This window comes from Symphodus melops, assembly GCF_947650265.1.
Source record: "Symphodus melops genome assembly, chromosome: 21".
NCBI lineage: Eukaryota > Metazoa > Chordata > Actinopteri > Labriformes > Labridae > Symphodus > Symphodus melops.
In genome coordinates this window covers 923,409-948,816 of record NC_136711.1, presented here as the reverse complement: position 1 = coordinate 948,816, position 25,408 = coordinate 923,409, and the positions used below count along the sequence as shown (strand labels likewise).

The following is a 25,408-nucleotide window of genomic DNA, read 5'->3' as shown; positions in this document are numbered from 1 at the left end:
AAACTGATGTCTCTCAAATCTTTTGTGGCTCACTTCTGAGATTTCTGGCTTTCACAACTCATTTCTCAGCCTGCGTTCATTTAGTACAAAGTCAGTGCAACCTCTAAAGTTTAGATGCACTTTCATGTTTGTGTCAAAAAGAAACAAGAACAGTGAGTCCGTTCTTTAATAAAATGCTAATGTGATTTCATCCCCTGGATTTGAGATAGTGATGCAGCTTTCCTTTCAGAAGACACTTGGCATTCAGCAAATAAACTTTTCATTTCCTGTCTCGTGTCTCTGGTTCGACGGCTTACATTGATCTTGCTCTTGATGGCAGACAGTTTCTCCTGAGCGGCAGCCAGCTCGGCGTTGGCTTTGCTCAGCGCCTGGCGTTTGGGCTCCACCTCGCAGTACACCTCGTAGAACTTGACGATGTTTAAAACCCAGGAGCACAGGCCGGCCGCCGCGTTCGACTTGGACGCCACCAGGTCTGGCTTGAATTCAGGATCCTGGAGAGGAAACACACAATGCAGACACTTCATTCACTGAGGTCCCAAAGAGAGCAGCCATGTTGGATCTCTGACCGCGAGAGAGCAAACGACACAAACAGGTGAAGAAAGTTAGAATACAGAGCAGAGGTGGGATAACACTATAAAGACACGCTCACTGCAGGAGAAGCCCATCATCAGCTTTTATTTCTCCAGAGGAAAACTTTTAATATGAGAAAGTTTCAGGTCTGTCCAAAGATGAATAAAAAAAGGAGTGCACTTTCACAGCGGCTTTCTAATCTGTGAAACACTTAACCAGCGGGACACGTCGCGCAATTTCACACAGCTTCACACTCAGGTGGAGGCTGATGTGCAGAGGATGAATTCTCCTCTCAGGATGTGAAGAACCGTTGGACGCTCATCACTGCTGATGCTCTCGGGCTTCTTGCAGAGGGATGTGTTGGTGACCCGTGTGGACCGTCAGTATGTCAGGCTGCTGGATGATCGAGCTGAAACACGCGGGCCCACCGGCGGGCTTGGATCCATCACGAGCGGTGACAAAAACTCTCCTCCAACCCACAAACGTGTGTGTTAGCAGGTGAAGCAGCGTTTATTAAAGACATTCAGAGTGTGCGTGCCGCTCACTCGGGGGCTGGATGTGTTCGGTGCACGTGGAGCGTGGAGTGAATTGTCTAACCTCACACTCGCTCCGTTGAGCTCTATGATCAGGGCGGCTGTTAAATTAGCAACGCTTCATTAGCTGCTTGATTTCTCTGGCTGTCATTCGGAGGCTCCACAGTCACAATGTGCTGCAGTCATTGTAGTCACGCCCCTGCTGAATTGATGAGTGATTAGCTGAACTTGCCAGGCGGCAGACGCCGCACACTGTGTTGACTTGAATGGATTGGGGCTAATTGAGATGCTCACCTGCAGGTACGGCTGGATGGCTCGGAGGCAAGCCTCGGGGATGTTCTCTTTGTTGAAATGGATCAGAGAGTCCAGGAAGGCGTCCACTTTGGCCATCATCACCTTGGCAGCCTTCCAGCTGCGATCCTTCGGGACTCTGCCGCCGGGCGCCATCAGGACCATGACAGCCGCCGTGACGTTGGTCACCGCTGCCACCGGGGAGCCGAAGGACTTCAGCTCTGTCAGGTTGTTCTGAGGCGGGGCGAGAGGAACGGACAAAATGACAGCGGCAATGGTTTAATTGAGTCTGAACAATCTTTGTGGTCGGTCGGGGAAAAAAGAGAGAAAAGTAAAAGCTGAGAATAAAGAAGCTGCGCTGACTTTGAGAAGACAACAGAGAATTCTAATTAGGGCATCTTCAGGGAGCTCAAAGCTGTGATTGAACTGTCGGTTCTGCTTGTTTGAACAGAGAGCACCTTTTAAACACAGGCTGCTTTCTTTTCTTTTTTTTAAATCCCCACAGGCTGCTCATAAACCTACAAGGGATGTGAGGATGAAGTTAAACGCCCGGAGAACATCAAGAAGACATTATTTCAGCAAAGACTCGGCTCCGTCCTGTGATTCAATAATCGTCTGCTCGGTTCACGGCCGGTGTTGACAAACGTTATCCAACCACAGCTGTTTGAAGACGAGGACTCTGAGACAGAGGAGTCTGATGGGGTGAATCAATGAGGCCGTGTCTGACCTTGTTCAGAGTGTTGAGGGCGTCCTGAGCAGCCAGCAGAGCCGGCTCCGCCTTGGCTAAGTCCTCCTCACAGTCTCTCTGTTTGCCGCTCACCACCACAGCGATGGCCGCCACCTTCTGCTCTTCTTCATCAGCCACCGCCTTCTCCTTGGACACCTTCTCCGTTTCCACCCCAACCACCTGAAAACATCCCGCAGCAGGATTCATCAGTTCAAATGATCGACTGGAAAGAGAAACTCAATGTCCTTTAAAAAAAACCATCCGGCAGGGAGAGAAAGTTTAATCTGCCACTTCCTGTTCTTCAGACTGATCCGTCTGTTTTTAGCTGTTCTTGTTTGTTTTGTTGATGTTGTCCACATGTGGACTTGATGTGGACCTGCTGTGCTGCTTTCTTGACCAGGACCCCCTTTGCAAAAGAGATTCTGAATCTCAGTGGGATTATTCCTGGTTAAATAAAGGTGAATAAATAATAAAGAAAAATGTGTCTAAATGTTTTAACACAAATCAATATCTGCATTTTTTATCTGCATCTCTCCAACGAACAGTCGGAAATTCTTTTTATGAGCAAAATAAAACATTCTAACATTTGCTGCAGCTGAACTTGAAATAAAGGTGTGATTATAAACCCAAGTGAGATCGATCAGTTAACCAGACAATATCTAACAAGATCGAACTCCGGCGACTTTTCACTCCTGAAACATGGATCAGGAGGAGCGGCCGTGACATCCTCCTGATCTCGGTGTTCACACGTGCAGCTCACACGGGGGAGACTTAGCCGGTCGGACAGGAAGCAGGAGTTCCTCTCCACGGCTCTATAATAGAATCTGTGTCTTTCTATCAGCGCTGCGTGTCGGTGAACAGAAGTCTGAGCGAACATGAAGCAGCCAGCGAACAGGCCGACTCTCAGCTGTTCATTAAAAAGCACACGAGCTTGCCTGGATCAGCTTGTCAGCGTCCTCGTTCTTCTGCTTCAGTTCCACTTCCTGAGCAGCCAGCTTGGCCTTGAGGTCGTCCACCTATGAGGGGAGGAGACGGGGAGAGCAGGAGGTCATGTTACTGCAGCGCTGTGTGAATGAAGTGAACATCGTATTCACCAAACCAGAATCAAAGAGCGTCTCCTAATTAAAGTGTTCTGCACGCAGCCACCCCGCTGCCTTTAAAGGCCTCTGAGCTGCTTCAATCACTGAGGAGTGAAAGACACAAACAGAAATGTGCACAGGACAAGACTCCGTCAAATCTGCCCGACCACAAAGACACGTTTAGAAATCTGTTTCTGCTCCTGCAAAGACAAAAACAGTTTCAAACTTTCTGCATGGCTGCAGCACTCTGTTTTCTGTTTGTGGAGCGTGCACTACATGCTACACTACATGCTATGCTACATGCTACACTACATGCTATGCTACATGCTACGCTACATGCTACACTACATGCTACACAACTTGCTACACAACATGCAACGCTACATGCTACACTACATGCTACACTACATGCTACATGCTACACAACATGCTACATGCTATGCTACATGCTACATGCTACGCTACATGCTACACTACATGCTACACTACATGCTACGCTACATGCTACGCTACATGCTACACTACATGCTACGCTACATGCTATGCTACATGCTACACTACATGCTACAAGTATGCTACACTACACAATATAACGGCAGTATAACGTCCTGTCTGTGGCCGAGCTCTCAGCCTGCAGTCATGAACTCGGCTGGTCTCTGGTTATCTTTCACAGACGTGTGTTTAGTGCATGATCATGAGCAGGTGAAGGAGAACAGATGAGACTGAGTCGTGTTTCCAAGCACAGCTCTCAGCGCGGTGTGTGATGGCGGCGGCAGCACTTAAGCTAATGACGGGGCGTGTCAGCGTTTCATACAGGTTTAAGATGCAGCCAACTCCTCAGATGTTCCTCATCAGCTGGTGTTTGAAGCGCACACACAGCAGTTTACGGTTGGTGTGTTGGGATTTGTGCAACGTGCTCTTTTTGTCTGATTGATCAAAAATAAAAAGTCTTCACTTTATAAACGAGCAGACATTTTGCTTCAAGTCAAGTGTTTTCCTGGAAAGTTCGTCATCTGTTTCCAGGTTTTCCAGGCTGTCGTCGAGGGGAAGACATTTTTTCAAAAATTTTTCCAATAAGTGAAAATGGTTGTTGTTGTTGTTCCAGCCTGAGACGGATGAGAGACAGTCACAGATGTAGTAATGTGAGGGGAGGGGTCAATGTGCACACACAGCTGGGCTGCTGATAATCTCCTTGTATTAATTGTATGAGCAGCAGTCAGTGCGTATATGGTGAGCACTAATGAACCTGTGGTTATCATCTAATTGAATCTGAGAGCGTGTTTGAAGGATTGATGGTTTGTTGTTTGTACGCTCGTTGGATCTCGTTGGAAATACAATCGAGCTCGATGGCTGTTTAATTGGAAGCCAAACATCTCCTCCATGCTTCCATGCAGCAAAGCTCAGAAGAAGGGGGGACAAAAGAGGTTTTACAAAAAGCCTAAATCTTTGTGGAGAACATTTGGTGCCCTGCAGGATTGAGCCGCGGACCGCACGCCGACCTTTAGACAAATGCTAGAACAAAAATCTGATTCTGTCCGAGCAGATAAAAGAGAGGAAGAGATGAATGGAGTGCATATCTGCAGAAAAAATAAAAGCTTTTGGATCAAGAGCTGCTATCAGGAAACACACACACACACACACACACACACACACACACACACACACACACACAGACCAAAGGCGGTCGTAGAGAGAAATTAAAGCTGTTACAAACTCCTCATAACTCCCCGACAAATAGGGCTCTGCGTTAGCGTCCGACTCCATCAAAACGCTGCACTGGGGAAATAAAAACAGACGGTTTTTCATGCTCGTCTTTCAGCTAATTAACAAACAGGAAGTGAGATCTGCCTGAGGGGGAAGACGGCCCCTTTTGGGCTGCGACGATTCCCTGCAAAAAGATTTGGTCGAACGTCAGATGAGCACCGAGTGAGCCATCAACATGATGAATAGGCAGGAGGGGAGAGGAGGCGGGGGGGGGGGGGGGGGGGGGAGGGGGGGGGCAAACTAATTGGTGGAGACGTGGATGATATTGAATACTGCTGTGTTGAACTGCAGCAGCAAAAACACGTCTGTGTCCCTGTCTTTATAAAAACAGGCTGCTCCTCCTCTCGCAGCACATTCACAGTCAAACTCGTGTTTTCATCAACATTTGACTCTGAAGGAGGAGCCTCTACCAACGTGTCCTTAAAGACTCAGCTTCATTCATGCAACTAACACACATCTGGACGCTCCTGTTTATGTCCGAAAAGAGAAATCAGCCAGAAACATTTTATCATTCACACACTGATGGTAGAGGCTGCTGCAGAGTAAAGAGTCCATCAGTATGAACTCATCCATTCATACACATTCACACACTGATGGTAGAGGCTGCTGCAGAGTAAAGAGTCCATCAGTATGAACTCATCCATTCATACACTGATGGTAGAGGCTGCTGCAGAGTCCATCAGTATGAACTCATCCATTCAGACACATTCACACACTGATGGTAGAGGCTGCAGCAGAGTCCATCAGTATGAACTCATCCATTCAGACACATTCACACACTGATGGTAGAGGCTGCAGCAGAGTCCATCAGTATGAACTCATCCATTCAGACACATTCACACACTGATGGTAGAGGCTGCTGCAGAGTCCATCAGTATGAACTCATCCATTCATACACATTCACACACTGATGGTAGAGGCTGCTGCAGAGTAAAGAGTCCATCAGTATGAACTCATCCATTCATACACACTCACACACTGATGGTAGAGGCTGCTGCAGAGTAAAGAGTCTTGTCAGTAGTCATACGGTGCCGTCTTGGCGTGCAGGTTCAGAGGAGCGTGGTCAGAGGTGGCGAGCAGAGTCAGGAGGAGCGAGCTGGGTAACGGAGGAAGGTTCTGGAGATGATGCGAGGAGGGCGTGAACGAGGACGTGACGTAGATCCGTATGATTTAATCCTCCTCCTACAACCTGGACTACTCCATCGTATGTGTGCCTGCCCTTCAATGAGAATTCATGAGGAGACGAGCGAGTGGGTGCTGACATGCATGCATCTACACACACGCACACGCATAAACACACACGCATAAACACACACGCACACGCATAAACACACACGCACACGCATAAACACACACGCATAAACACACACGCACACGCATAAACACACACGCACAACCACAGACACCACCAAAGACCCGAGCAGCCAAAGGTGGAACAACACTGACGAGCAAAAACACACGGATCTAATGTGTCCTCTGGGGAGCAGGTGACTCACACACAGCATCCCCTCCAGCACACACACACACACACACACACACACACACACACACACACACACACACACACACTGGCGTTAACCCTGGTTGTTTATCATGACCACAGCAGCCCCTGGTGAGCCAAACATTCTCTAACCGTGAATGTTAAATAACAGCTCTTATAGCAACACACACACACACACACACACACACACACACACACACACACACACACACACACACACACACACACACACACACACACACACTCGCTGCATTAATGCAGCCTGGTTGCTATAAAAGGTGTGCTCTCTAATTAGGAGCCTCCTGTATTACCATAAGTGTGTGTGTGTGTGTGTGTGTGTGTGTGTGTGTGTGTGTGTGTGTGTGTGTGTGTGTGTGTAGGACTGTGCAGAAACAAACACACACTGATATCACTGGTGTGTTGGGAGTATTTATGCATGAGTGTGACTCTGTGCAGGTGGGTGTGTGTGTGTGGGCATGTTTATGTAAAGCTGCAGATCACTGCGTTATGTGAGGGTGACATAATGTGTGTGTGTGTGTGTGTGTGTGTGTGTGTGTGTGTGTGTGTGTGAGGTAGATCCTCTATCATTAGAGCGGTTTCACACACTGCTCTTCCATTATTCATACAGAAGCTGTGTGTGGATGCTAAACATCCGGACTAATGGATCCAGGTGTTCATGTTTCAGAAAGAAACTTTAAAGTGATGCAAAGAAAAATCTCAAAACCACAAAAATCAAGAGGAGGAAAAGTTCACCGGGGTCATTAAACGCCACACGAGATTCAGACCACGTTAAGGAACGCACGCTCCGGCCCCGCTGAGCGCTCGCCCGTCCCGTCTGCGAGTCAGTGAGCAGAGCGCGCCACGCGAGGGAGACGGGCTCCAGCCGCTCCATATAGTTTCCAACTAAACTTCATCTGCACAAATCATGAACTCTTCCCGTTTCTTCCTGGAAGATTTAAGTTTACAGTTTAGAGGACAAACCGGATTCTGATCATTTTTAATGTCTGCTGTTAAAGCAGAGAAAATGAATTTATGACTGATAAGAGACGAATTCAAAAAGCAGCACAGAGCAGTTTATGAAGATGATATCAGGATCTTTCTAGACACATTTCTGGCAGTTTAAGGGTTAATCCAGCTTTACAAACTTCATATAAAAGTTCATAATCTCACATTTAATCTCCTTCAAAGGTTCATAAAGAGTCTCACGAACAGACAGCGGATCAACAGTCCTCATCACAAAGTTATTGAAGCTGTCAATCACAGGCTCATGAAGTTTCAAACAGCTCAGATCATTAGCTCCGCCTCCTTCCACTCTTTCATGGATGTTCATGTGAAGGGTTAACAGGCTGAGGAGCGTTCAGCCGCAGCTGTGACTCCTCCCACGACGAGGAGGCAGACATCTGTCCCTCCTTCAGAGTAACGTGGCGTCATCAGGTCGCCGCGTGTTACTGGCGCTCCAGCTCAGACGTGATCTGCACGTTGGTTCAGTAAATAAAACAAAGCGTCACCTGACACAGAAACAAGTCACGTGACCTGAACTGGCCGCATCCTGCCTCGTTTGCTTTGACTTGGAGGCGCACGTGAAGTGATGTTTGACATTTAATTTGGCACGGCGTCGAGGGAGTTCAACTACAACTCATCCAAACCAGGAAGTGAAACGTTTAGTCTGCTGAGGTTCAGACTGCTGAGAGCCCCTCGATGAGGTGGACCCAGTAAATAACATCAATATCACATCTGTCCCGTCTCTACCACGCGTGCAGCCGCCGCCACCGCCACCGCCGCCATCACCGACTGCACGCCTCGTGACACAAATCCTCCTCCTGTCATTGTGCTGCTCTTTAACATCTGTTCTCCCTGACCAGGTCGCCATCAGGCGTTTAAAGACGACCGTGGGATAAACCTCAGCGAGCGCTAAAAGAGTCCGACACTGAAGGAAAGGAGTGACCAGAGGAGGAGGAGGAGGAGGGACGAAGGTCATCAGAGCCTCACTGCAGGCTGAGAGCTCAGAAAGCTAAAAAAGGTTTAATATCGGACCCTTTCATGTCACAGTCATAATAACTCTGTTTCTCCTGTTGTGCGTGATGCTTCTTTATTTTGTGGCGTCTGTTTAGACGGCGTGTGTGAGGGCAGCACCTGAGCCGAGGTGCCTTTGAGCTTCTGCAGGCCGCTCTCCAGCCGCTCCATCTTGCTGGCGAGGTCTTTGCTCTTCTGCCCCAGCAGGCCGCGGTACAGCTTGATCTGCTCCAGGAAGGATTTGGGCGTGGTGTAGTTGTAGCGCCGCTCGTTGGCCAGGAAGTCTTTGGACGTCCGGTTGACGCTCATGTGGACGTAGGCCATGAATTTACTCACCGAGTCCTTCACCTGAGGCTGCGGGAGACATTTAAATCACACGAGTGCTGAGTCGGCATTAAAAGGGGTGACGCTGCAGATTCAGCAGAGAATTATTTCCTGGAGCTCCAGCGTGGAGGTTAATTCTCACGGCGTGGAATGAATATCACACACGCTGTGTCACGCCGCCTGACATCTTTAAATACACCTTCACACTGTGTGGGTGCGTGCATCATGCTGAAGTACGAGCCTGTCTCACCTCCACGTTGTCCACCTCCTGCAGGAACTTCAGGCTGACGGACTCCAGCGCCTCCTGTGGCCACTCGTGAAACCAGTCGATGGCCGTGCAGTTCACCACGGCCGGGAACTTCCTGCTGCGAACCCTCAGTTTGCTCCCCACCGGAGAGAAACACAGAGCTACCTGCAAGCGCGCACACACACACACACACACACACACACACACACACACGCAGAGAGAGAGAGAGCAAGGTCAAAGAGAATTGAGTGTGAAGTGTGATAGAGCCGTGCGATCACAATCATTTTCTTCCTCTCTGCGGGAGTCACAGGCAGACGGAGGAGAGAGAGGAGCTGATTAACGCTGCTTCAGGGTCAAGACGGGGAAAAAGGAAAACTGAGAATGAATTATTCTTCGCTCCATCATTAAGAGTAAAAAGCCTCGGGCAGGCGTGTGTGTGTGGAGCTGAGGGCCACGTCAGACTGAGTCTCTGCGCGGCAGACAAACAGCTGGCTGCTCGCTGGCAGCACACGATGATGATGATCCAGAGAGGGAACCGAAGACGGAGAAAGCTGCTGATGTTTAACTGTCTCTGGGAAAGAGAATTATTTCATCAGGTCATTTTAAAGTGTTCGGCTCAGCTGCAGCACCGTGTGGCCTCAGGTCCCAGGTGTGAGCTCGGCCTGTTTAACACCTGTGTTTCTCAGACTGTCTGAGCAGTTAATAACAGTCACATTCATTTCTTCTCGGAGTCAGGTAAGGTGAAGAGAAGGAAGAATCGATGCGTCCACACTTTTATAAAGAGGAACATGAATTAACAAAGCTGAAGATCGAAGGCTGCTGCTGAGTCCAATGAATTCAGCGTCAGCTCGTCTGCTTCTGTCTGTGGACGAGCTGAAGCTCGACATGATCCGGATGCTTCCAGATCAGGAGGTTAAAAGACAAAACAAACTGCAATCAAAGTGTCGCAGAGAGAAAAACGAATGTCTCTCGTGTTTCTGTGCAGCTGTGTGAGCGATGCCTCCGACTCGTACTGCACAATGTTTAACGACTGAACTACGTGAGACGGAACGATTACGACCTGACGGAGAACATAAGTAAACCAGCCCGCCTGCTCGCTGTCGCTATGTTTCTGAACACGGCGTACGATCAGCGTATTCTCAACCCCGTCAGGTCACGTGTGATGATGGCGTGCGTTCTGACACATCGCTCACACGGACGTTTCAGACATGTTGGATCACTTTCAATAAATCCACGTCTGCATCAAAAGTCGTGATTTCGTGGATTACTGTTATCAAACAGGATCCACAATGAAGACACACGTGTAACCTTCAGGGATCCTTTGATCGTAGGAAAAATCAAACTCAGTGACATTTATTGTGAAATGGATTTAAGCACATTCAGAGTTAATGTGAGATTAGAATAAGACACTGTTGTACAGCAGAGAGGACGCTTCACTTCCTGCTCACAGTGTGTAAATACTTCCTGCTTTAAGCTGGTCTCTGTTTCTCTGGAAATAGTGATTTCAGTGTGCACACTGGCGCTCTACATGCAGAGCACTGCATCCAGACAGACAATGTGTTGGACAGAGAGTGTGTGCGAGCGTGTGCCCGTGGGACTGCCTTGGCTCTGCAGCCCGGGGGAGGCTGCAGCAGGCTGGAGGTGCACGCTGTCATAATGACTGGATTCCCTCGCTCTCCCTCGGGGGAACAAAGCGGCTGCACACGTTGCTGGAATTATCCGCAGCTAAACGCCGGTGATTTATAACGATGACAGCCGCCTCCGAACGCGTTCGAGTTCATCTGAGAAATGTCAGAAAAGAAAAGTGTCTGGAGGAAGGTTTCATCATCACGCCAGATGTTCATGTTCAAGTACGAGGACGTATATTTAAAGGAGGTGAAATCCTGACGCTGACTTCCTGCACCAAACAAAGACGGCTTCACCTTGAGCTGTCTCCGCACTCGATCGATGAAGAACTTCCAGCAGTTCTCCCGCGTGTCCATCAGTCCCGAGCCTCGGACCTCTGGCCTCACGCCGCTGACGATGCTCTCCACCTCGTCGTCGGGAAACAAGTCGGGGATCTCTCCTGCAAATAATGAAAGCACACACACACACACACACACACACATGGCCACCATGAGACTAAACAACAGCTCTGCACAGGATCACAGCTGACAGTCAGCCTGTTCATAGAGTTCACACCCAGGGCTGATGCTAATGCACACAGCTGCTTAACATGGTGCATGCAGACAAACAGCAGCCTGCTGAAGTCCAGGCCTACTTCCTGATCCACTGCTCCTCCAGAAGAGCCTGAGTGAAACACCTGCTCAATGATTTGCTTTATAAAGAGGACTTGATAAAGTTTGACTTGCAGGAGTTCTGCTCTCTTTCTTTTCAAACACATCGGGTCTAAACTGGGTTTGAAAAGCTGAAGAAGCCTGCAGCAGTGAAACAGGTCGTCATGGCTGCAACGAAATCCTTCAACAATCAAAGTCGTCTCTCGTGTTGCTGATGAGAAAAGCATCACAGCATTCCTCTCTCTCTCTCTCCCCCCTCTCCCCCCCACTCTCTCTCTCTGCTGTTACCCGATGCCAACAGATCGTTGATCAGAACGAGGAACTTCTCGTCTGCCACTTGTGCGTCAGTCATCAGGAAGACGGTGGCGATATTCTTCAGGCCAGCTTTGATGTAGAGCGACGCCAGGTCAGTCTGGGTGAGAGAGAGAGAGAGAGAGAGAGAGAGGGTCATGTGATCACATTGTTTGACAGGCTGAGCGGTGCAGAGCTGTGTGTGTTGATCCCACCTTCAGGTCGGCCATGCTGTAGCCTTTTCTCAAGGTGATCTGGAAGACGTCCAGATTGGAGATGAACGCAGCCAGTCGGGTCAGACTCTGCTTGCCGCTGCCGCCCACGCCGACCAGCAGCGCGTTCCCCCGCGGAGACTCCAGGATCCTGTTAATACGGCAGCTACGTGTGCAGGAGGGAGAGGAACACACAGGGATTCATTAACCCTTTCAGCTCCGCCTTTGTTCCCCTCAAACCTTTAAGGTGACCGGATAACAGAGCTGCTCACACTCACATTATTCTTATTGTCTGAACAGATTGTGACCATAGAAACACAGTGAGCACCTTGTTTCTGCACACCACACCGACAGACTGAGAGTTATTCTCTTCTACAGCATCGATGTTTCATAAAGCGCCTGTGACCATGTGTCAAAGGCTTCACTGCCGTCACTCCCACCTGTTTGTTCACTCACTGCACTCCAGGGGAGGGGGGGGGGGGGGGAGAGAGAGAGAGAGAGAGAGAGAGAGGGAGGGAGACAGAGAGTGATAGAGTGAGAGAGAGAGAGAGAGAGGGAGAGAGAGAGAGAGAGAGTGAGAGAGTAGGAGAGAGGGAGAGAGAGAGAGGGAGAGAGAGAGAGAGAGAGAGAGAGAGAGAGAGGGAGACAGAGATAGAGAGAGTGGGGGAAAGAGAGAGAGACACACACAGAGAGAGGGAGAGAGAGAGAGAGAGAGAGGGAGAGAGAGAGCGAGCGAGGAGTGAGACGTGACAAAAGGCACCCCAGGTTGGATTCAAACCCGGGCTGTTCTGATTGGATGAAGGATAAGAGGCGTGTAGCTGAGCTGATTGACAGGTGCTCTCAGCCTGTGGTTAGCTTGACTCAAAGCATCAGCAGCTGTGAAGAAGAGACGATGTGCAGAGAGGAAACCCTGCAGGATATAAATGAATACAGCAGTGATGTAATAAAAGGCAGCGGCCTGCTGTTTGAAAAGGTCACGCCTTGTATCCATTATGTGCCACCTACTGGATCTAAAAGTTGTGCATTCTTCCTTTAACGTGTTTTAAAGCAGATAAAGCAACAAAGACCAGGTTCAAACAATAATTAAATAATTACTGACTTCTCTCTAAAGCTGCCTGCTGTGGATCTTAGTTACAAACCAAAATAAAACAAATATTCCATATATGGGACGATAGAGCCAAAATAATGCTGAAGATATTTGATGAATTATGAAAAATAATAATTTATAAAGATGTGGGAAAGGTCATACAGATCAATTAATGTCTGTAAATACTGCAGCAACAAACAGCTGTGAAATCAGACCAATGAATTCAAAAGAATCCCGAAGCAGCAGATCTGTTGTTAGAGAGGCGTTCAGTGTTTGTTTACATGAATCTCATATCAGTCAGGCAGTGGAGACGACTGAGCCCTGTCAGCACAACACAGGCGTGAAGCTTAAGCAGTGTGGACAGGGACGCAGCTGAAAATCACAGCTGTGCAGAGGGTGACCCACTTCATTTTCACCCTGGAAACGTTCGGCCTGCCAATATTTCACCGCGTGTCTCGGAGGGATGTTTGTTTCCTGCAAACTTCAACGGGCAAATAACTGGCAGAAGGTGCTACGGATGAGATTTGTTCTCTTAAATTTCCATCTGTATTCTGCTCTGCTGTCACGGCGTCACTTCCTCGCTCTCTGAAGACGTCCTTGTTTGCATGTAAAAATAGCGGAGAACATGCTGCATATTGCTCTGTGGCACCGGGGCAAATCGTCCTCACTTTACAGAATGTGATAACTCTGAATAAAATATCTGATGGGCTTTTGTTCTGGTCCTGTCTGAGTGGGTGTGTGTACTCATACACAGCGTCTTCATTGTGCCAGGACTACTGTGCATGCCACAGAGCCAGAGAGGGCACTGAGGGGAGCAGTGGACAGAAAACCATTAAAATGTTTTCCAATTTGCCGGGCTGACAGCGCAGACCCTGACAGCCAGACCCCACATACCACACTGATTAATATTCTCCCCGGCCCTCCCCTGGCCCCCCGCCCTCTCCGGCTCCCCCAGCATCCCTTTTACTCCTCGCTGCGTTGGCCGCTGATGTCCAGGTCCAGACACAGAGCAGGCAGCCTAATGATTTCCCCCTCCTCCTCCTCCTCCTCCTCCTGTCTTCCTCCACTGAACTTGCTAAAACTCTCACCTCGTAGAACTTTTTCACTGTGTCCGCCTGCAGCTTATCAAAGAGCTGGAAGTCCTGCTCCTCCACCAGCTTGTCTCTGTAGACCCGGCTGGACTCGTGCAGGTAGATTTTCAGCAGGTCCGGAGGGGCTTTGAGGCACTCGGCGGTACAGAAGAGAACGCCCTGGGCAGAGAGGGGGAGAGGAAGGCTTAGATCTACTCCAGAACCTGATTTGACTCATTCACAGCACAACAAGGAGGGAAGCACAGCACAGTCACCGCGGCTCAATCACTGGATGTTGAGTGGGCACGCCGCTCGTAGGTGTGCCACAGAAACTCAGAAATAATGGCAGAGGCTTTCTTTCATCTGGCTGTCTCAGAAGTGCTGCTGCACGGGGAGATAAGTCCTGTGGGTGGAGAATTATGAGTCTGTGTGTGACTGTAATGTGTTCTGAGAATGAAACCACACTCACTTTAACTTCACCAGTCAGCACTCTGAGTGAGGCTGGAAATGAAACAAGTGCTCGCCGCCCGGCACGCCGCCATGCGTTTGTTAACCGAAGATATAAAACATGTTCCACATATAAACAATGTTTACCGTTATCACAGCCTGTATCGTTAACGCCACGCGTCTCGTCACCATGACTGACACAACATGATTATCGTTGCCGTGGAAACACGGGGTGTTAAGTCAAAGAGTGCTGCACGAGGACGCGGTCGTCATGTGACTGACACTCGGATACATCGGCTCGTCGCTCTGTCGTCTTGACTACGCTCTAACGGTCAGAGTGTGTTTCCATCAGGTGTGTGTGTGTGTGTGTGTGTGTGTGTGTGTGTGTGTGTGTGTGTGTGTGTGTGTGTGTGTGTGTGTGTGTGTGTGTGTGTGTGTGTGTGTGTGTGTGTGTGTGTGTGTGTGTGTGTGTGTGTGTGTGTGTGTGTGTGTGTGTGTGTGTGTGTGTGTGTGTGTGGCAGAGAGAATCACTCCCATGATTCCTCGCCAGCCTTAACATGGTATTTTGTTCTTGTGTTGATTGTGAGCCTCCTGGTGACACACGATGACTTACGAGTCCTTCACAGGATCCATCATCATAACACTCATCAAGTTAGAGGGATGGATGGATGAAGGGATGGATGGATGATGGATGATGGATAGATGATGGATGGATGGATGGATGGATGGATGGATGGATGATGGATGGATGGATGGATAGATGATGGATGGATGGATGGATAGATGATGGATGATGGATAGATGATGGATGATGGATGGATGGATGGATGGATGGATGATGGATGGATGGATGGATAGATGATGGATGGATGGATGGATGAAGGGATGGATGGATGATGGATGGATGGATGGATAGATGATGGATGGATGGATGGATGGATAGATGATGGATGGATGATGGATGGATAGATGATGGATGGATGGATAGATGATGGATGGATGGATGATGGATGGATGGATGGATGGATAGATGATGGATGGATAGATGATGGATGGATGGATGGATGGATGGATGGATGATGGATGGATGGATGGATGGATGATGGATGGATGGATGGATAGATGGATGGATAGATGATGGATGGATGTGTGGATGGATGATGGATGGATGGATGGATGGATGGATGGACAGATGGATAGATGATGGATGGATGATGGATGGATGGATGGATAGATGATGGATGATGGATGGATGATGGATAGATGGATGGATAGATGATGGATAGATGGATGGATGATGGATGGATGGATGGATGGATAGATGATGGATGGATGGATGGATGGATAGATGATGGATGATGGATAGATGGATGGATGATGGATGGATGGATGGATAGATGATGGATGGATGGATGGATAGATAGATGGATGATGGATGGATAGATGATGGATGGATGGATGGATGGATGGATAGATGATGGATGATGGATAGATGATGGATGGATGGATAGATGATGGATGATGGATAGATGATGGATGATGGATAGATGATGGATGATGGATGGATAGATGGATGATGGATAGATGATGGATGGATGGATGGATAGATGGATGATGGATAGATGATGGATGGATGGATGATGGATAGATGATGGATGATGGATAGATGATGGATGGATGGATGGATAGATGGATGATGGATAGATGATGGATGGATGGATGATGGATGGATGGATGGATGGATAGATAGATGATGGATGGATGGATGGATGATGGATAGATAGATGGATGATGGATGGATGGATGATGGATGATGGATAGATGATGGATGGATGGATGGATAGATAGATGGATGATGGATGGATAGATGATGGATGGATGGATGGATGGATGATGGATGGATAGATGATGGATGGATGGATGGATGGTTGGATGGATAGATAGATGATGGATGGATGGATGGATGATGGATGGATAGATGATGGATAGATGATGGATGGATAGATGGATGATGGATGGATAGATGATGGATAGATGATGGATGGATAGATAGATAGATAGATAGATAGATAGATAGATAGATAGATAGATAGATAGATAGATAGATAGATAGATAGATAGATAGATAGATAGATAGATACTTTATTGATCCCGAGGGAAATTCAAGGCATCCAGTAGCAGTATACAGACAGACAGGACACAAGACATTGATGGATGGATGGATGGATGGATGGATGATGGATGGATGGATGATGGATAGATAGATGGATGATGGATGGATGATGGATGGATGGATAGATAGATGAATGGATGGATGGATGGATGGATAGATAGATGATGGATGGATGGATGGATGATGGATGGATGGATGGATAGATAGATAGATGATGGATGGATGGATGATGGATGGATAGATAGATAGATGAATGGATGGATGGATAGATAGATGAATGGATGGATGGATGGATGGATCTTCAGGTCATGTGATGTTCAGGTGGTTGTTTTGTTCATGTGAAGACGTTCATGTGTCAGTGGAGTAAAGTCTAAACAGTGTAAGATGCAGAGGTGTTATAATAAGCTGCTGGGTTAAATCCTGCTGTTGACTTCATCTCTTTATGGTGATAAATCTGAACATGATTTAAAACAGGCTCAGTGGGCGGAGCCTTTCATTGTAGAATAATAAAAGTAAACTTCATGGTCGTCTGGCTGCACACCTCAGTTATTCCTTTTTTTTATTCTTCTTCCAAAAACAGCCAATCAGGCGCCGGATAGTCAAGTGGTTATGTTTAGCGCCCCATGTACCAGGTCACCTGCTGTGGGTTTGAATCCGACCTTGGCTCGCGCTCTCTCTCTCTCTCTCTCTGTCTCTCTATCTTAAAAAATAAAAATTCAGCCAAATGAAGTCAGAGAATCTGAAGACTGATGGGTTAAGTGTTTTGTGAATGATTGATGATAAATGTGTGACGTGTGGGCGTCCCCACAGGGCCGTTCAGGAAGCAGTCAGCCAGCACAAGGCTCAATCTGGGCGCCTCACAGAACAGGTGCTGAAGAGGATGAGGACGGGGACGAAGAGGCGCCCGGGCGCCGTTTGTTCCCCTCCGCGCCGCGCCGTCACCCAGGAGGCGAAGCAGAGGCAAACAGATGCTGAGTGTTTCCAGCCCCACAACTTATTCCAATCAACAGAATCATCTCCGGGGTCCAGCCAGCTGAATCTGATCCGCCTTCATATCCCAGCCTTCTCAATGTGACAATTGGCTGCTAAATCCTCTGTGTAATGCTGCAGATGGGAAGTGTGTGTGTGTGTGTGTGTGTGTGTGTGTGTGTGTGTGTGTGTGTGTGTGTGCAGAGGAAGATTTTCACTGAGTCACAATTAGCCACGCTGCTCTAAAGCTCAGATTACGTCCTCGAGCATGTGTGAAGGATCTCGTCCTTTGTACTCGTGCAGATCTTCAGCCGTGTGTCCCTCAGCGATCCGTCCTCAGACAAGTCCTCCTCTTGCTCGGGGTGACTGCTTCCTGTAGTTTTCAGGACGCATCACGTCACCGTGACGACGATGTCACACAGATCTATTTTCCAATTAACTCAATCAGCTGTCTTCGCTCACGATCGGTTCACTGAAGTTCTTCATCAAACAAAAAATCCAGAACTTGATCCGACATCTTCACAACTTATCTTCACTTTAATCAGCTGTTTCCTTCAAATGTCACATTTAGTCTCTGAGCGGTGACACACACACACACACAATACTCCATGATGCAGCCTGTGGTGACAGGTTACAGCATACAGCCACCTGTCTTTAATACCTCATCACAGTAAGGAATGACTGCCATTTGTGGGCGTGGCTAACCACTGGGCTATTTGCACCCTAACAGTGGGATGTAAAATAATGCAGCCTTCCCAACAGAAGAGTCAAAGAGCAAAGAGGCTGTTTGGATAAAGTTGTGTTCAAATAAAAAAGATGAAGATCTGAGTGAAGCATCTTGTCTCGTTCTCGTCTCAGTTCAGTGCGTGTGTGAAGGAGCTTCACTTCACTGTCAGTCATGGCGCCGTGCCTTTATGGTGTCAGAGTGAACCCGTGCACATGGGAACTCTTTATGACCATCTTTCCTCCTCGTCGCTCCCATCAAAGAAGAGGAGAGGGAACTTTAGGTGTCCTTCATCGTGCCTGTCCTCAGAGCAGAGGGATTACAGAGGCGTGTATCCATCCTGTCTCTCTGTCTGCTCTCCTCCTCGTCTGACAGCTGCTCTGAGCCCCAAACAACGCTTCAAACCTCGGCTAACAAACGCACCCAGCTGACTCTCCTCAGAACATCATACAGACATGTTGTTCAGTGCACACTCCTGCACTCTCCTCGTCCATCCATCTCCTCCCTCCTCCTCCTCCTTCTGTGTGTGCGTGGAGGAGCTCATTTAGTCGGACGTAGAGCAGACAGGCCCGCTGGTCATGGCAGACAACCAACGCTGGCTCTTTGACATCGCTCTCAGTCCAACGCCAAACTGTTTGTCTGAGTCTATGAGTGCTATTTGTCCACTTCCCTTACAGTACATCCAATTTACCATCCACCAGGCTTCATCACCCCCCCCCCCCCCCCCCCCCGATGCTGGGGGAGTGTGAGAAGAGAAAAGGAAACATCACAGGAGGGAAGCTAAGTGAGTGAAGCAGGAAGTTCTAAACTCGACCTTCAACATGTTTAACACTGAACCAAAGACTTCTTTAAAGGGTCGTCTGTGTTGATGTGCAGCATGTACGCATCACACATCCGTGTGTTCAATCACAATTCAACTTCACTGCCTGAGAACAAACTTCCTGTCTGAATCAGGTCAAAGGTCATCAGTGATAAATATACATGGCTCTGTGAGCATCTCCAATATGTGCTGATACTGATCAATAACTGTGTCTCTGTATAGATTGTTGGAAATGTTGATGTGAGCTTCGGTCCAAATGTAGAAGTTGAAACTTCTTCAAATAGCCAGACACAAAAACTTTTTCTTCTGAGCCTATTTGAGACGATTAGTTAAACAGAAAGCTTCTTCCTGGACGTCTGTATTGAAAAGCACTTCTTAGAGAGTGAAGAATAAAAGGAGCAAAGGTAAAGAGAGAGCTCGCCTGTTGTCTGGGTTTGCCTCTGTTGCAGAGCGCGCTGTGAGCTGGCTGAGTCTCTGCGCTCGGCGCTCAGGCTCATTACAGTTGATCAAAATGAGATGTTTGCCTCCGGCTACATTTCCAAGTTTCAAAGTTTTACAAAACAAAGCGCATCACAAAAAAGACCCCCAATTATTTCAGCCGAGCCAAACATCTGAAACGTCAAGCCGGAAAACACAGAGTGACAAGCGTTTAGGCCTCCTGCTGGAAATTACAGGCAGCGTTTGTGCTGTGTGCACAAACACTTCCCCACATCTGAAGGTGCAGCAGCTCAGAGGCACGGCGGGGGCCGAGCGGGGGCCGAGCGGGGGCCGAGCGGGGAGCTGCTCACCTCTCCCCGCCTGTCCTCACATGTTAGAGTCTCTCTCTGAGCGGACCGAGCTCAGAGGAAGCCGGGCCATTGTTCTTATTAACACAGAGCCTCTTCACTGCTCTGTGTGCCCCCCCCCTGCTCTGTGTGCCCCCCCCCCCCTGCTCTGTGTGCCCCCCCCCCCCCTGCTCTGTGTGCCCCCCCCCCCCGGTACAAATAAAGTTTTTTTGAATTGAACTGAATTCAGACACTTCAGACTTTTAAGTGTTAATGAAAGGCTTCCTGCTGCTGTTGGACTGTAGAAGTGCAGGAGGATCAATCACACTAACACTGATTAGAATCAATAGTTAAAACAGCTCCTGCTAAAGACTGCATGCTTTATTTTCACAGCCACAGAGAGCTTTACTCATGGGCAGCATGTTTCACATTTATCCCATGAGCCATTATTAAAGGACCAATCAGAGAGCTGCTCTGTGATCATGAAGGAAGCTTCTCTGTCCTGCTTCTAACTTTAGATTGATTGGATCCTCTCAGGTGAAGCTGCAGTCGGTGTTTAAAGGGTGCACGGTGAGAAACAGCTTCAGCATGCACTGCTGCATCCTGCACAAACACAACTACTTTTATAACTTGTCTTCACTCACAAGAATTCACCACAAGCCAAAGAACTCAGATTCAGAGTTTGGTGAAGTGGGCTTTCAGATTAAAAAAAGGTTAAAGTGCTGTGAGTCATTTGGAAGGAGCGTCATCTGAAGGGATAAACATGAGACTCATGACCATCCAATAAGAGGACCGGTGTGGAGCTGGGCAGTCTGGGTGGGTTTGGCTGCTGCTCTGTAACCAGATCCACTTTGGTCTAAAGAATATCGATGAGTGCAGCTTTCCCGGGGAACATTACTCCTCCTATACACTTTGCACAGTGTGAGCAAAGGAAGAGCTGTCGTTGTCTTCTCCGAGATGGAATTATGAAATATGGAGTTCTTATAGCTGAGTGGCTTAAAGCATTAATTATACAACAGTGTGTGTTAAATGAGGGAGCCTGGCCTCCGTGAAACCGTGGAGGATTCTGACAGAAATATCGCCCCAAAAGCTTCTGCCCCCGACCGCCTCCTCGCTCTGATATTATATTCATTTAAATACATTAAATCATTACTAACAGCCGTGGAAGTGCAAATCCATTCTATTTTCTGTTACACTTATTTCAGACTTCTTCAGACTTTGGGAGCCCGCTCTTAAATCAATAATAATTTAGATGAGAAATTAGTGACAGAAGCCTGGCTCTTTCCACGTGGGAAGCAGAGCCAGAAAAAACCTGAACTTTTTCAATTTGCCTGCAACGTTTAATTGTGAATAGATTAAGCCGAGGTCGTAATGTGCATGAATCCCTGAGGCGCGCCGGCTGTGTGTGTCACCTGGAAGATGTTGGAGAGGTCTCGCAGGTTGAAGACGTAGTGAAACTTGACGGCCGTCGGGAGGAAGGTGGAGGAGACGCGCTGGTGCAGTGCGAGGGCTAACTGCACCAGCGCGGGGCAGCTCCTCTGCAGGGCGGGGCTGAAGCCGTCTCCTCGCACATGCTGACACAGGATGGACGTGTAGATGGTGCTCAGGGCCTCGGCGCCGGGAAACGACAGGGCGAAGACGCAGAAGTGCCGCTGCGGACGGAGGGAGACAGTGAACGCCTCGCTAATGATGGAGTCAAAACAAAGTCACCTTGTGAGTGAAGCTTTAAATATCTTCACGCCACTCTGCGTTGAAAGGACGTCCTCTGACTGAACTGGGATCACTGTTTGTTTTTCTGTCCTGTATTGAAATCAGACTGTAGAGTATAAAGTGTCTCTGCCTCTCCTGACAGGACGTCATGTTGGTATATGATCGATCGGTGTCAGCTGATGAGCACACAGCATGATGTGTCCATGTTTGACTCAATAATGGGGCCTTTAACACTAAGTCCACCTTTATTATTTAAGTCTGTATATAAGAAAAGGAGGTGCTAACATGCCCTGCTGCTTCAGGTAAACCTCTAACATCATATGATCCACGATGTTTTTCTTCTGAGCGACTCCTCTCGTCCTTCAGCGTCTCAGGAAGTCGAGGAGACTGTTCGACTTTGGCTGTTTGTGGTAGAACAGAATAATAATGACCTTTTTCTTCCTTCTCCATGAGCTGCAGACGGCGTGGAGCCGTGGGGAAGCAGATTATAACATTGGTATGAGGTTTAAGTATTCCTCTGCTCCTGCTGCGATCACAGCGTTTAACAGCCACACTCATCTGTGCAGCAGCACTGTTTGTAAATGTCTCCTTTATTCTCCGTTTCACTGCCTTTAAAAACATCCATCTGTTTATATGGAACGCACTGCGTGTTTAACTGTGTCGGCATTTTAAGGTGTGCAGAGGCGTTTTACACACTGCCGTCGTTTATCATTCCAACAGGAGTTTTAAACAGTAAAGCTGGTCACCTCATTACTTTCTATTCATTATATTTAATGAGCAGTCAGTGGCTGCATAATCAGCCAATCAGAGGAGAGCCTGTAAGACGTCACACTGAAGGTTTTATAAGGAAATCAGGACTTCCTCGGGTCACATGACCTGAGTAACGTGTGTGCGTGTGTGTGTGTGTGCGCGTGTGTGCGTATGTGCGTGCGTGTGTGTGTACGTACATGTGCGTGCGTGTGTGTGTGTGTGTGTGTGTGTGTGTACCTGCAGTCGTGGATTGATGGTGAAGCTGCCGGCTGTGGGGTTCATGCAGGACACGTATTGCACGTTGTGTATTTCCTTCAGAAGCAGCTTATTACGGTCATACCTGGGAGTACACACACACACACACACACACACACACACACACACACACACACAGAAAAAAAATCATTATTTAACAGCCACACACACACACACACACACTGTGTCAGTTGATATGGACGCCTCAGCTCCCTCTTAAGCTGGCGTGGCTCAGCAGCGTCCCCGCTCCTCTCAATTTCATACCCGAGTCCTCCCCGCGTATCTCTAATGGCCGAGCGTGTCTAAGCCAGCGGGCCGGTGTGTGACGCAGTGGAACCGTGTTCAGAAAGGCCTCAGTGTGTCACACACACACACACACACACAGCAGCCACAGGAGCCTTGTGAAGGGAGCTTATACCTGACGTCTGACACTCATCACATGGTTGCATAAAGATGCTGAGGCAGACGGACTCATCGACAGCAAGGAAACAATCATTTCATCACGCTGCCTTAAAATAAAGTGAGGAACTCTGGGAAGAAGAGTCCTCAGGAGAGTCTCACTCCAGGCATCATGTGTGTCCTGAATGCTTAAACACTCATGTTTTATTCAATGACATGGCCCTACCAGTGCTTGTAGTCCATGTGTTGGCGTATAAGTGTGTGCGGTTGCACCGTGCCGTATGCGTCCACCTCCGGCATGTTCACGTCGTCGATGAAGTAGATCAGTCTCCGGCTGCCTGGAGGGCCGTAGTTTCTCCCCGCTTTCTTCTCCAGGGGCTTCTCCAGCACCGCTGTGTGGGAGAGCACAAACATGAACGCTGAGAAGAGAAGAAGGCTGAGTGATTGAATTGCAAATTTATGGAAGAGTTTAGAGATGGAGAGTCATGGTTCTGCTCACAGACGTTTCATTTAACCAGGAGGGGAAGAAGGGACAGGGTCACAGGATGCAAAAAGTTGCTGCACATTTCTCTGACTTAACTTTCTTCCAAATCAAAATGTTGTTTGGTTTCAACGTGTCGTCCTCCAGATATCATCCATTTTCATTATGCAGATTCACAGATTTATGTTTTCATCTGAATGCAAAGACTGTCAACTCTCTCCTGTTGTCTGATATGCAAATAATGTACCGACCCATAAATGAACACAGTGACTTGAAATGTAGACGCACACAGTCATCAGAGCACACAGTGAACAGCATAAAGTCTGAACAGTCAACAAACATTCACAACTTGATGGTGTCATTGAAGTTTGAACGATGCTCTTTGTATCGCTGACACTTTTGAAAACCATCCTCCCATCGTTCTCAGCGGGCCACAAGAGCACGTTCACATCCAACATGTCTGACAGCAGGATGTAGAGACATTAAAGTACAGAGATATCCTGCTTTCACAGCTCGTCATCAAACCGGATCCTGCAGAAACGTCTTTAAGAAAAGGAAGCTAAGATGATCCTGCTCTACAGTTTGTTGAGTATAAATGCTAACCAGCGAGCAACAGGACAAACGGATGACAGCAGCTGCAACACACGGCTTCAGTGTTGGCTGACTCTCCAGTTTACATAAAGATAACAAACATCAGACCCTGCAGCAGGACAGATGCATCCTTCCTACCTTGCAGCATTGCAGACGTGGTGTAATAGTTAAAGGGGACATTTTTAATCATGTATTTGTCCGAGTCCATAGATCCCAGTTTGTCTCCGACCTGAACAGACTTCCCGGTCCCGGCGTTCCCGACCAGCATGACGGGCCGACGATGTTCCAGCAGGCGGTCCATGAAGTACCGAATGCGAATGGTCTCTGTGGTGTGGACCAGACAGGCCTGCACACACCAAGCAGAAGGACAGGAAGAAACATGGGAACCAATTACTGATCTTTTTTCATTATTACCTGGAAAACGTCTGTCTACAAACCCTCCAATGATAAGAAAAAGATTTTCCCCTCATGACATCACAAAGGGAAGTAGCCCCTCCCCCAGGTGGGTGACACTCCCACAGCTAGGTGTTTGTTCTGCCCTCTGAGTCTGCCTTCTCACCGTAAACAATAGGACATGGAGCCAGAAAGCAGCGAGTACACCTGAGCCCTTCCAGAGAGGGGGCGTGGTCAGACACCGCTCATTTACATATTTAAAGCTACAGACACAGAAACAGCCTGTTCTGAGCAGGGCTGAAATAGAGGGGTTGAAGAGGAGGAGGTCATGTGACCTTAAGTTGACTTTAAACAGTAAGAGGCAGGTAAAATGTCAGATTAGCAAAGAGCTGTAGTAACACAATTCTGCAACGTTTTTTTTCCCCCCTATTGAACATATTTTGTGTGATATGACTTTATATGTTCTGATCTGTTGATTTGATCTTATTTACCTGATCTGAATTGTTTACGAGTCGGAGAGAAAATGAGCTTTTCTTCTCTCCGTGTTTGAAAGCTGTTTAAAATGTTTAAAATGTAAAATGTTGTTTAGGATCTTGTGGTGCAATGAGCTGACAGACAATGAGTCGCTCTGTTCACAGCTGAAGGGAAGGTGTCAGCAATGTCCCTCATTTAAAATCTGTTTATCTCATCAGCAACGTGTCGCTCGCCGATGTCAACAACAGGCTTCCGTACCTGCAGAGGTGCGTCCGTGTCCATCTCGAACCGGGGAACCATCTTGGACCAGGGTTCAAACTTCTTGCTCTCGGGGTCGATGTAGTAATCGAACACGGTGCCCTGGGACGGGAACTTGATGGTTTTGAACTCGGCCACCCACCACTTGCTGAACTCCACTCTGTAGTCGACCAGCTGCTCTCACACAGAGACACAGAAGGGGGGGGGGGGGGGGT

The 25,408-nt window shown here is 48.2% G+C and overlaps 1 protein-coding gene across 1 annotated transcript in view; it reads right to left on the bottom strand.

Moving 5' to 3' along the window:
* The window catches only part of dnah9 (dynein, axonemal, heavy chain 9), a gene marked incomplete at its 3' end in the record, with an annotated part of 104,117 nt that overhangs the window by 28,192 nt on the left and 50,517 nt on the right, over positions 1-25,408 (bottom strand). The window contains 15 exon segments of the mRNA XM_079372339.1: positions 297-491; positions 1,398-1,628; positions 2,122-2,301; positions 3,057-3,137; positions 8,599-8,832; positions 9,053-9,214; positions 10,972-11,114; positions 11,614-11,737; positions 11,832-12,002; positions 14,004-14,165; positions 21,295-21,534; positions 22,580-22,682; positions 23,223-23,388; positions 24,207-24,414; positions 25,194-25,367. Coding sequence (XP_079228465.1) covers positions 297-491; positions 1,398-1,628; positions 2,122-2,301; positions 3,057-3,137; positions 8,599-8,832; positions 9,053-9,214; positions 10,972-11,114; positions 11,614-11,737; positions 11,832-12,002; positions 14,004-14,165; positions 21,295-21,534; positions 22,580-22,682; positions 23,223-23,388; positions 24,207-24,414; positions 25,194-25,367 — 2,574 coding nt within the window.